This window comes from Pempheris klunzingeri, chromosome 12 (genome assembly GCF_042242105.1).
Source record: "Pempheris klunzingeri isolate RE-2024b chromosome 12, fPemKlu1.hap1, whole genome shotgun sequence".
Taxonomy (NCBI): domain Eukaryota; kingdom Metazoa; phylum Chordata; class Actinopteri; order Acropomatiformes; family Pempheridae; genus Pempheris; species Pempheris klunzingeri.
The window spans coordinates 3148930-3162721 of NC_092023.1; the positions used below are offsets into that span (position 1 = coordinate 3148930).

At 41.0% G+C, this 13792-nt stretch overlaps 1 protein-coding gene across 1 annotated transcript in view; it reads left to right on the forward strand.

The window, feature by feature from the left end:
* Positions 1-13792, forward strand: part of khdrbs2 (KH domain containing, RNA binding, signal transduction associated 2) — a 49994-nt gene that overhangs the window by 28657 nt on the left and 7545 nt on the right. The window contains exons 5-6 of the mRNA XM_070841469.1: positions 7369-7496; positions 9402-9588. Coding sequence (XP_070697570.1) covers positions 7369-7496; positions 9402-9588 — 315 coding nt within the window. The remainder of the gene's footprint in view (positions 1-7368; positions 7497-9401; positions 9589-13792) is intronic.

Consider the following 13792-nt stretch of genomic DNA (forward strand, 5'->3'; position numbering starts at 1 on the left):
CACTGATGCTCTTTGCACTATGCAATCCACAGCAGGCTGTTGCACTAATAAAAGGTCAGCTGGCTTCTCTCAGAACAGCAGAGGCTTTTATGTATTGCTTTGGGAGGAAGGGCCGAGCGGGGAGTATTCACAGTATAAACTGCAGTAAATGCTTTACCTCCACACACGGTCTTTCCAAGAATATAAATATATGGCTGGCAGAGTGCCTCGATGCAGTACCCTGAGAAAAGATGAGGTACTGTGTACTCTAAATCATCCTAATAAAAGTGCAGCCATGTTTTGTAATTAGTGTACACGCAGGATTGGCCTTGTAAAATGGATGCACACATTCAATAAGCACAGACTGTTAAGGTCAAACAATGGTTAGAGTTTTTGTTCAAATGTGCCAGCAGAACTAATGATGCTCGGTTATCAGGAAGGAATCAATTCATTAGGATTTTAATGAACTTACATTTCCTTCCTTATGTTGTGTTTTCATAGCGAGTATGAACAAAACCCCAGAATATCTAGTGAAGTTAAAGAACGGAAAACATTACTTTCTCTCTAAAGTCCACATGTCAATAAAAACATAAAAAAATAAAGACCATACTATCTATTTTATAGCACATGTTCGCTGCTTCAGGAGTCGTGTGGATTTTCAAATAAAATGCACCTAATGTAACACAACAGGCATCTGTCAGTATCCATAGTGACAGATGTTCCCTGCCTCTGGTGGAGAGTGGCGAGTGTGTCCTGCTGTTTACCTTTTTTTTATTTATTTTTTTATTGCTGCAAGACGGTTACTGAGCGTGACTTCAAGTGACTGCTGGTGGGAATCACAAAATAATCAGCATGGACTTGTTAATGTTGTTAATTCCTCCTCAACTTGTAATTCTCACATTTCCAACAGGGGAGAATGATGCACATTTGTTTTACATTTGATTTGATTTTACATTAAGGGCTGCATAAAACGGTCAGCAGCTGAGTTGCATTGTGGGCACCAGGTCTGACAAAGAGGAAGAATGTGTTCGATCCCTTTTGTCTTAAATTGTCCATCATGAGTCTGACAGTGTTATAGGGGACCAATTGTAGAGAGAAAAGAAGAGAATTTGGCCCAGAAGGAACGATGGACTAAATTTATGATCCTGCCACAAACATGCCAGATTCCAGCCAGCTGCTGTGCAACACTATTGCTTCTCTCTGACGGCGCACCAGGAAAACTCCCACTGCTTCAGTGGCCAATCTACCCCTGCTGTTGTGACATTATGCTTCAGAAACCAAAATAAACCCTGGCAGGATTGCAGAGACAAGTAGCTGTCTTCCACAAAGCCACATGTGTTGTTAAGTGACTTACACCGCTGGTTGCAGCTGAAAATCTAAGTATATACTGGAGCATGTGAGCTGAGGTTAGCGACTGGTGCAGCAGTCATTTCTACTTGTACTCCTCTCTTCAGCAAAAACTCCAACTGTTCTCCATCTTCTACCAAATTAAAATTCATTATAATGTGGTTTGATGTCCAAAAATAGCAGTCGTACCCCTGGAATGTAAGAAAACCTGCTCCCCGCTAAGCTAACATCTACAAAACAGGAACAGTGAATATAGGCTGCAGTCTTTTCTCCTGATATGAAAAAGCCTCCTCATGTGTGAACATTTATTACATCAAGCTGTATGACCATTTACAGTTAGAATTTCACACGCATAGCTCGGGTGTGTTATTCGTTTAGTCCTGAGCAGAAACAGGAACACAGGCCACTAAGAAGTGCTGTTTGTCTGATTGAGAAGAGAAAAGTCTTAACGGTCTTAACCCTCACATTTGTTGCCGTGAAGCAAAATCTGAGCACAGAAACGCTGTCAGCGCTGTCGGCTCAGAGTCATGCGCCCGAAAAGAGAAAACAAAATGCAAACAGGAGCCTAATCAGTGGGCTACTATATATGCAGGCTGGGAGGGAGAAGCACTAGAGAAGGACGGGCGATCCTGCTCTCAGCTGGATGAGCTTATGGCCTTCATCTCGGGCCAAAATTCAGTGGGGAGCCTTTTGGCAGACAGAGGGGGGGGGCACAGATGCTTGAACAAAATATGTGGTAGTAATTTGTTTTTGCATAAAGTCAAATATGAAGTCAAGCAAAAATAAATGTGCTATTAAAACTGACTCAGGCCGGGTTGTGTTTAATTTTAAGCACAAACACTGACGGCCAGGAATTGCAGAGGCAAGCACTTTGATGACTCTTAGTCATCAGTATCATTATCCTCAGCAAAGATCCACACGAGATTCTGTCCTTTAATAGTGCACAACATGCAAATATATGCAAATGTCAGATGTGTAGTGAAGTAGTACCACACTGTTGTTCATTTTTGCTTTTCAGTATCAGACTACACCCCCGTCATGACGCTGCACAATAAAGAGAAATGCACGAGCAGAAGTTCAGATAATGAAAATGAGTGAATGTAAACTTTTGGTATCAACATGCACAGAATCAAACTTCAGATCTACACCCAACTGAGCTCTTTTGTTAAGAACCGAAACGAGCAGCTCATGCTGAAAAACATATGGACATATAGTACAAACACCATATCAAGATGCAGATTAGCAGCTGCTGCAGCTGTGTGTCTGCTTCTGTGCCTCTGGATCAACGGTCCTGATGGGCTTTGGGAGGATACAAACATCTTTCACGTGGTTGTTATGCAGGACGGCGTGTGCTATGCTGATTTCTGTGTTTAGACGACAGCATGTGCACCAAAAACCGCCAAAACGTTGATAGAGCGATGGATATAAAACTGTTTAGGATGAGGCACAAAATGAAATTAGATTTTATCTTATTGTCTCGTTGCAAAGCATCATCCACTGCTCTTTCTTGGTGTAAGTAACACATGTCAGTAAATTGTGGCCTGATCACAGGTTGAGTTTGTTTGAGGGTTTAAACAAACTCACCTTCCGAGGGTGCCATTTGTGCCCCACGAGTGCATGTTTGTGAAACCATGTGTCCCTTCAAATTGAATGTTGATGTTGATCCTGTGCGCCTGCTGTGTGAGGGAGGACGATCTATCACACACACACACACACACACACACACACACACACACACATTGTGCCCAGCCAGCCCATTGTGAGTCTTCTCTGAAACACTCCATTCACCAGATATGAGAGGGCTGTGAGGTACTTCAGATGGATGGGGTTGGTGTGAGTCCTTCGCGTCAGCTGATCCAACACGAGATACATTTCAACTCACATTTTGTTAGCTCTTGGAAATTGAAATCGGCTCGTCCGCATTTCCATGTGCCATAAATCTTCTCGGTCTCTGAATAAATTGTAAATTACCACTCAGTTCTTAGCCCCGTCCTCCCAAGAAACCACTCCATCTTCTGATACACATCCATCTGGCATCTTCACATGCGATAGCAGCAATGTCATTATAGTAATATCAATAGTATGGATTAAATAGTCCCTCACCGTCAGGAAACACAACGTCCATATAATCCAACAAAGTTGTTTCTGTAGGAGAAATGTATTTACTCAGTAAAATCATATCACTAGATGTCTCAAGGTCTGCGGGGAAATCTGCCTGTACAACACCTCTTTTAATTAAAGATTCAATCCACTGAGACTGAATACCCCAAAAAACATTCGGTATTTTTGCCAGAAGAATATCCGAGGAAACGTTCCTTCATACAGGGTTCACAAAAAGTTAGGGATATTCGACTTTCAGGTGAAATTTATGGAAAATGTAAAAAGTGAATGCTACAGTGATATTATATCATGAAAGTAGGACATTTAAGTATCAGCATGCAATGGTGATTTCTTCATCTTAAAGAAAATCTAACAACAGTGGAGGGTAAACATAAAATTGGGACGTGGCCAAAGGACGTCCACTCCTCTCCTTTCTGTGACTCTTCCAGTCTCTGTATCTCTGTTCCAACCTCCTGATGACACTCTGTGACCCTCTAAGCTCAGTGAACACCTCCGTCTGAGGACTTCCTGTTTGAAGCCTCCAGTGTTGAGGTGCTGCTGATCAACTGTTAGGTGTCGTCTTGGTCTCATGATGTCAGAATGTGAACAGCAGGATGAGGAGGACTGTTTAAATACCAATTCTAACTGAAGCAGGAAATGTATTGGTGGTGGTTCATCCTGAAATTTCACCTGAAAGCCGAATATCCCTAACTTAGTAGTGAAAGTGGTCCGACAGCCAACAGACTCGTGTCGCTGACATATGAGAGGCAGAACAAGCCAAGAAACCAGCCAGCACAGGAACAGACGCATGTAGCAGACAGACCCAATGGTAACACCATGCTTCACGTGCTGACCCCCTAAAGTCTAGCTGTGTACAAGGTCATGCATGGTCAGAATTAATCTCAGCGAGCAAACAGTCCGACCTGAGAAGCCTCGGCATGTTTGTTATCTCTGTATTCTCATGCTAACGCCTCTGTCAACTTTCACAAGCTCTGGCGTATCTGTTGTGCTTTGGACAGCTTTCCAATTAAAAGCTGAGCTAGTCTGCTTTAAACCAACAGAATGCTGCAGGCTTTATTAATTCATTAACTAGACAGGCACATGTGTGCACTGTGGCAAATGTTTTGGAAATCTACCACAAGGATTTTTTTTTCTTCTGTGACACGTGGGTGTCAAAATCTGTTCATCATATGGTCCCTGCATAACACATATCCTATTACTGTAAATGAAGAGCTGTGACAACATGACACCCTTTGTTTTTTTAAGCTGTGACTAGCAGCTCCATAGCTTGAAATGTGCCGTGCAGGTGGAGTGTGTGTGTGTGTGTGTTTGTGTTCATGGCAACAGACTAAAGCAGAAAGGAGCATAACTTTCAAATAAATTCACAGATTTTCAGAAGATTTTTATGAAAAGGTTGGTCATGAGCCAAAGAACAGCTGAGTGGGAGTGGCCCCTACACTTTAGACACGCCTCCTGTCATAACTCTTGTGATTATGTGTGAATGCATGCGTGCAGAGATGCATCAGCGTACGTGGTCACAGCTAACGCTACCTGTCTGATGTGATACCTCGTAGGGCGTACACTGATCCGCCCTGGCTGCGCTCCAGCTGGGGGTGTTTGATGCATGTCATGTCCCGTCTGTCTCCAATCACTTCCTGTCACATATCTACACTCCCCCTCTGAATAAAAGGAAAAATGTTCGGTAGATTCAAATCAATATTTATTTAATGTTCAAACTATTCAGAGCTCATGAGCGACGCTATGAAGCAATGCCTTTGATGTTTTGCTGCATCACTTCGTGAATGATTTGGCGTCACTGAAACCACTTTGAATAGAAGAATGTCAAACTGAGTGCGGTCATGAAGGAACACGGTGAACTGCTGCACATTTGTATAAGTTTCTAAATGGATGTTTTTTGGTATCAACTAGTCCACGATCAAAGTCAAGCTCCTAATGGCCCCCTCCAGACACGTTTTAAGATATAAAAAATGCGCCTGCTTTGAATAATTTGTGTCCGATAGTTTAAACAGAGTAAAAAAAAAATGCATCATCTCCGTTTACCTTCATTGAAAAATCCTGAAAGTTTAAAGGTATTAAAAGCTGTGGAGTTGTAAACAAAGTTCCCTTTAACATTCAGCGTGTGTATATATACTTATACTTGTAATCTTGGATGTAAGATAAGATATTCCTTTCCCATGGCGGGGATATTCACACTTATTATTCTTTATATTCATTTATTATCATTATTTCTTGACAACAAGCTTATCCGACATTTTTAATTACCAATTTAAGTTTTTAAGTCATTTCAAGGAAATAGCTCAAGCAAAAAGAGAGAAAAAAGCAGAGGGAGTGATTCTTTTTTTAAACTACCAAATGCTTCCAGGTGTCCATCCGAGCACAAAGATAACCATTTTCATTTACAGTTGTGCCGTCATTTCTTCCATTATGTGCACCTGTCTCAATCCCTCCCACTGCTCCGCTGTAGGTTGATTTTCCAGCCAAGAAATATTTATCATTTTCCAGGCAGTTAGCGATAATACCCTTAAAGAAGTTATCCCCAAAGAGTGCACCTCTCAGTATAAAACCCATCATACAATACAGTGGAAACAAAGGCAAATCAGCATCTAATCTTTAAACCGCCAACATGACTGTGCTCAGAAAATGATGAATATTTACACAAATATCTGTAAGAATTCTTACTTTTGACACATTTGCACAATAAATGGGCGTCTTGCAGAATTATACACATCTAATGATAAGCTTTTGTTCAAGAACTGATTACATTTAGTGTCAAAACGACGCAAATTGCCGAGTTGTGACACTCAGTTGTGATATCCTCGTGGTTTAGTGTGTTGTAGGTGGACTTCTAGATATAACATCATGGAAAAACACAGAACGGCACAAAGAGAAGGTTTAAGAAAAACAAATGGTGGCACTGCTTCACCAGAATATCAGATTATATTGTACGTGTGAGCTGTAATCTTGCAATAATCCTGTCCTTCCCTTATGAATGCTCCCCAGACAGTTTCTCCAACCTGTTAATTAACTACTAAGATCTGATCATTGTTTCCTGCTCTGACTTCACACCGTCTCACATTTCTAAAAAGATAAACTGAAATTTGCTCTGGATGAAATCCAGTCAGAGACCAAACAAAATGTGACAAACGCTGCTGTCCAAAACATCGACAACCAAAGAAATTAATTCCTTGCTCCTCTTCCGCTTTCTCGTCATTACCAAAACAGTTTGCCTTAAGGGCTTTTGCTTATGTGTTTGTGAGAAGGAAGCCTGTTTATCTGTCAGCAATGACAAGATAATGAACACTGCTTTGTCCACTCCTTTATCTGCGGTGTAATGATCCGTATCGTGTTGGATAACGCGCTGAGAAAAACGGCTCGGAATCACAAGATAACGAAACTCCGCTCAAAGTTGTTTCAAACTGTCAATTACAGCCTTTGCCTGGAGGAATATATTTATCTGTTGCTTCAAAGTGAGGGGAAGGCTTTACTTATTTAATTCCCCTTCTCAACATACACGTTTTTGCAGGAAGTATTTGGAAATCTTGTCCTGATTTTGGCGGTTTAGACATTTTTTTTTCTTCCAGGCACCACAGAGGGCAACTCACACCAGTCCTGCAAACAGAAAAAATGTTTCTTATTAACACAGACTTATTGTTAACAATGAATCTGCAGGTGTATTTATTGTCTTTTCCTACATTAATAATCTCTCTCCCTGCATTTTATGTCCAAACATAACCAAAAGAGAACTTATTTTCATATTCAATGCTAAGCAGCACCATGTGTTTTCTCTGTGTGTCAAGAATCATTTTAATTTGATGACATTTGCTGCTGTTTGGAGCATCTGCTGCAGTCAGAAGACAAATGCCCTTGTTTTTTGGTTTTTTTTTCCTTTAATGTGAGACATGCTGTATTTCGGTCCCGCAGGACTACAATGACGAGATCAGACAGGAGCAGCTGAGAGAGCTCTCCCTGTTGAACGGCTCCGACGAGTCGAGCAGAGGGAGGATCGCACAAGGGAGGAATGTACGACCGGCGACCACAATATCCACCAGGTAAAACACCGATCACACCTGTGGGAAATAAGACCGTTGAGTATTTGTGTGAATACAATAATCAAGCAGATAGTCTGAAGGTATGAAGGTGCTATTTCTGAGGATAATGTAGCACAGCAGGCATCACTTCAAAAGTACTACCAAATTTATAGCTTTAATTCATTTTTTCTGTCCTTTATGTTAGTACTGCACCTCCATGCAGTATTTCAAACTGCACAGTCTCAGTCTCCAGCCAAAGCCACAATGATAAATTTTAGACTTCTATAAAATTAAAAAAAAGAAAGACAGAATGAAAATTAAAGACACAGGAAGCTCCCTGTATCAGTGCTGTGCCCTGTCAATTATTTGCTTTAGAAATATGAGGATTTAAAGTAAATTATTTAGAAAAATGCTTTATTCTTATTGTTTATTGTTAATACTGACCTCTTTCAATAAAGTTAATACGAATGGAAAAACAACCTGCGACAAGAGATGAGTCTCTTAAGTGGTCTTCATGTGTAAAACTAGAGGAATGCACCTTTAACTGAGTTATGCATTCACCCAAATGTTGCCTACCTGTTTGATGTGTAACTTCACACATTCATGGATAGTCTCGGGTCATGAATGACAAACGCACGTTTCAATAATAAAAGAGGACACAGCCACCTTCATGGTGAGTTTTCAGATTAATTAGGTTCTCCGGCAAACATTTCAATATTTCATACACGTGTGTTCTTAGTTCTTTTCCTCAGGTTGTAGGTAAAAGGTTTGAACAGCATCTCCCTCTTGATTTTTTGATAATTTAAATGAGAGTTGTTTTCTGTGTGCTGTAGCTCAAAAAAAAAAGGGGATTTTAGGATGCAGGCAGAGACCAGCTACAGAAAAACCTACTGTTAAGAGCATTTGATTGGCTTAGCTACGCGTGCAGCTACTTGTGTGAAATGCCTGCCTCTTCCACCATCCTTTCAAGTTCATTTTTAGAGCAAATTGTCCGTAATCTACCTGAGCCATGGCGGTCCCTCTGGAGTAAGCAGGTACAGTTCGCCATGACAGCCTGGCCTAATTCAGGCAGCACATGTAGATGAGCTAAATCCAGCAGCAACACGGGACGCCCCCAATTTAAGTCACCACCACCACTTCCATACCCAGATTTTCTCCTTATGGCGCACCGATAAGCAATTATTGTAAATCTCCATGAAAAATATGCACCAGTAATTCCCCTTTGAGTGCATGTATTTTTGGATCACAATGGGCTGCTACCTAGTGAAGGATGTGCCAGAGGAAGAAAGGGTGTCCTAGCCCACCTACATCATGCTGCTGTTAAAATGTGAAGTTAGTAGACAATAGACGGCTTTGCCAATGCTAAATCCACCCTTCACTGCTTCACTGCTGCGCTCGTGTGGTTGTGCCGGTGGTCAGTCACACCTCCAAAGAGGAAACAATCTGCCCTTACAGTCCTTTGTCCAGTAAAGAGACATTAAAAGGCCACAGTTTAACAAGTATTCGCTCATTTGGAAACCTTTACCTGTCCACAACCTCAGTGTCTGCAGCAGCTCCGGGCACATGGAGGTGTGAATTTGTGCAAACATGGAGCGGGCACTGCTCCATCGTGTTATTGAAACAACCAAGCTGTGTCCCACAGGCATGTTTGCAGAGCTGAGAAAGACACAAAGTGACACTCTTCAGCCGTCTGATCATTAGAAGATCTACCTCGGTGCCAGCGGAGGTTATACTTATCTCGTGTTTCACCAGAGCACTCTGAATGACAAGCACCAACTGAGGCAGCCTGCACAGTGATAAGAGGGATTTAACAGATTTCTTACGGTCTTAACTCCACCTTTACAATGAAATCAACACGGCTCATTGACAAATGTTGCTTCTTATGGTGAATTGATGCCACGTCTGAGTGCCTGTTTGCTTCACCAGGGGCCACAGAGGCACCGGGGGGAGGAGCGCGGCAGCTCCTCGGGGGACGGCGGCGGCGACGCACAGCAAACTTCCCACGACTGTTTTAACGCGGGAGGTGCAAACTCCGAGAGCCAGGGGGGCAGCAGGGAGTGCTGGATACAGGCCCCCGCTGTTAGCAGTCACACATGAATCATACGATGACTATGTAAGTCCGATCCCTCTTTTGCACACACTGGAAAGCAGAGCTGATAATAATTTTTCTTGAACTGTGTGTAAATCAGACTCGGTTTAATCCCCTTTCATGTGATCTGGATGGGTCTGGCCTTACATGGGGAGGTGGGGCGTTCATTGGAAAACTGGGGCAAGCAGGACATTACTACATTTTATTCTTATTAAATTAACCATTTTAAAAGCATACCATATATTTTATAATAAGTTAGGATCTTCTGGACAGACTTCGGTCTGTCAGTTTTGTCCGTTGGCTTCGGTCAGTTCGTCCTGATTTACTGTGTTTAAGGCTGAGATTCATCAACTTTGAGCTCTACTTACTGAGACAAATCTCTCCATCACTCACTGACAGTTCCTATGTCTGACTGCTGTGCACCTGGAGAACTAACTGCATGTTTAGCAGCATTTTTAATAATGTTAATGCAGTAATTGTATTGTAAACTGGTTAATGAGAATGTTGCCTCACTTTTTAGAGGTGGTGAAACACTTTGAGAACCAATGTGTTGAATGAAAGTCTCTACATTGGGATGTCAACTCAATAGGACAAGTGATAAGCAAACATGTTTTGGTATAATGTGAAAATGGTCACCTGAGCATTACAAATGTACCTGGACCAGATGCCTGCGCCCCGAGGATCAGCTTTTACATCAGTGCCTGCTTGCAGAGAGAGAGATTCCCCCGTCTGGGATGAAATGAATGGATGCCAATGGATAGGGCGAAAAAGCAGCAACCGCAGTAAAGTGGATGTGATTTGTAGTCGGTTAAACCAAACAAAAACACCAGCGGGGCTCCGTAAAGCTAACAAACAAATGTTCTATAAACAGAAACACAACGAGTCACCTTGAGGAAAAGAAACCTGAAGTAACTTTGCGTGAGGGAAAGTCATGAAGCGCTGCTTTGTGAGGAGCTGCACCATCTATATGCAGAGAGAGAGAGAAGTCCACTTGGATGTGCAGGTGGTGCCTTGACCAGCGGTCTGTCAAATCTTTGTTCACATCACTTTAAAATAACACTGGGATCATATCAAACATATTCAAAGGGCCCTTGTCAGAATCACACTTGTCCTCAGATGCTGGAAATTTCTCAAGGTCATCTTGAAAAGACTACACAAGGTGAGCTCCAAGTTTCATCTGAATGAAAAAAGGCAACACTTTTACTAGACTATTTCCTCAGAGCCTTCCTGCTAAGCAAAGCCCCCATGTGTGCTGGCAATTGAAGATTGGGCTGTCTGCATGGGGAAATGCACAAGCGCAGTCTCATTACCAAACCAAATTGAGTTCTGATGTAGAGCCTGTGTATTTCTGAGGAGGAAAAAGCGAGCCATTTCTTCTCTTTGTAATTGGAGGTTGGAAAGATGGGTGGGAGCGCAGAGACTAGGGGATTATGGAAAGATGAGTTTGTCCTGAACATTTTCTTCCCTCATATCTCAATTTTCAATTTTTTTTTTCTCCCTACGACATTACACAATTTTCTTTGAGCGTGTTTTCAGAATGTAGCGAGACCTTTTTATACAAAAGGTCCGACTTTGTTTGTGTTTTTCAATCACCGGGTGTACAAGATGCTCTACTACATGTTGTTATTCACTACAAGAATCCTGCCCTGTACAATCTACTGAAACACAACAATAGATCAGCAGCAGATGTTACATCCTGTATTTGTCACTGGGAAAATATGCACTTTGGTGTGTATGGGTATCGTGCACACTGTTGATTGATGGGCCCTGTCAAACTGTCAGTCCGTCTCCTAAAAGCGATACTGTGAGAATGTCCATAATTGTACCTAATAGAGGGTGGTATTGATTTAAAACTTCAATGGAAAGCACCAGGAAGCTGGTATAGTTATCATGTATCTGTTTGCTTTATAATTTATGAACCTAACATTTTCTCTTTATCTTTCTCCCTCAAATCTCACCTTGCTATATCCTTTACGCCAGCACTCCACTTTGTTTTGTTCTGTTTTGTTCCCCTTGTTGTTCCCTCGCACAGTGTAGCTCTTTGTGCAAAGACTTTTTTTTCTTTTTTTAATATTTCACTGTGCAGAATGCTGCAATACTTTGCTTGTCTAACGCTCTCTGAAACCACATAAAGCAGCTCTGCCAAAAGCAAAAACAGATTTGCACTTTTAAGTGTTATTTTGATGTTATTCTGTGAAGGAATTCAAGGCCAAACTCACTGAGTTCTCCGTTTTTTTATTTATTTTTATTTTATTTAGGGTATTTAAGAATGTTTTATATTTTTCTGGTTGTCAACAAATCCCATGAAAGTACACAAAACCTACAATGAGTTGATCCCACTAACAAGTACTGTCTGTAGCCAAAGCCTGATTAACATGTAGTTTGATTAACATGAACATGTAGTTTATTCTGAATCAACCCTGCTGCTTCTTTGAAAACTTACCACCAAATGTGTATCAGTCCACATCTTAAAAGAATCCAACAGAAACCCACTGTTTGAGCGCTGACTGATAAAAACTACAGAGCACAGCTGTTTCTGTGTGCAGCCGTTTAACTCGTGGAGTCACAGAAGAGCCTCAGACAGTGTAGGAACAGTAACAACAGTGTAGAGACATGTGCTGGTCAATTGTTGGCTCTCTTATCAATAAGAAAAGCAGAGAATAACGTCAGTCTTATTCTTAAAAGGCAACAAACCAATATTTGTTTGACTTGAAAGAACCACAAGCAAGCATTTCAGTAGAATCAGTAGAATCAGGTACATTAGATTCGTCTTAATTAAGATATTGTTACAGCGCACTGATTCCCAATAGTTAATTACCAATAATTATGACAATCAGTGTCCATAATTTGGGGAAAACATCTTGCTATGGAACAAATTATTCTAATTTCTCCTCTTTACTTATATTTATGTAACCACTGGCAGTTTTGTGTAAATATATTATTCTTTTTATCAAAAAGGGATTCGATTATTATTTTAGTTTGATTTTCACGTTTGTATATAATATACTGACCGTGGATTAACTTAATCAAAAAATAAAATAGATAATTCACAACAACAGCTTCATAAAATGATAATCCAGGAAACATCTGACAGTGTTTCTCGGTCACATGACTAAATCTTTGTTTTGCATCAAAGCATGTTGGAGTTACACTGTCCCACACTCTTTAATGCACAGGCAACATTAACATTAACATCACTGCACAATCTTCTGCCTGAAGCCAGTTTGCATTGGATAGCTCACTCACAAACAGCACACACGTGTTGTTATGCACGCCTCCTGTAGTTTGCAGTCAGTGTGTTTAGTCACTGAATGACAGACTGTTGTTTTCTCCTCAATTTGGGGCGAAGTTCCCACAAACAGTTGCTGCATCTCTGCTGTGGACCAGGTCATCATGTAACAGGGAATCCTCCTGAGATTGTGCTGATTAATGGACTCTGTCATGGTGTCAGTGTTGTAAAACTAATACAGTGACAGTGACCATTATTGTTCCTCTTAAAGGATACGATTCAGAAGCAGAGAGGATTTCATGTGCTGTGTGTCTGTAGCATCAATTCACATTAATTGATAAATCCTGTATTTATTCACTAATTCATAAAGGATCATCAGGTCCTTTAAGGTGAAGTGTTCCTTATTTATCTATCAAGATCATGTCATTATGAAAAAACATATCATGTGGTCATCTGAGGCACATGGCTGCTCCTGGTTTACCTTTAGGTGAATATAAAGTAACGCACCCTCAGGTGGCTTTAGGTACATTATGAGGGAAGCGTAATAACAAAAGCAAACAGTTGTCGGTGGTTTCCCCTTTTCTCTACTATTCGACAATGATTTGTGACATTTATTACATAAAGAAGCAGCCTCCCATCTGCATTAAGCTGTAAAATGAATGTCCCATCTGCACTATAATGTAAAAGTGCTTGAAATGCAGATCTGTTTTCCAGTGATAAGTTATCTGCTAGCTCAGCAGTCAGCTATTGTCTTCTGCGTGAACTTTTATTCTTAATCGTTTTGCAGTTGCATCAGAAAAAAGATATTTCCATTATTACAGCATACATGTGATCTGCACGACTTTTCACATCAAAAATACAAAGTTTGAAAGTTTGAAAAGTGCAAATCTCACAAAAGAGAGTCATTAATGTGAAAATTACCTGACTAAAAATGACCTTTTAGGTGCATTGCTGAGGTGTACTCCAGTAGAAGTGCTATAATTACCACTAGTAACCATG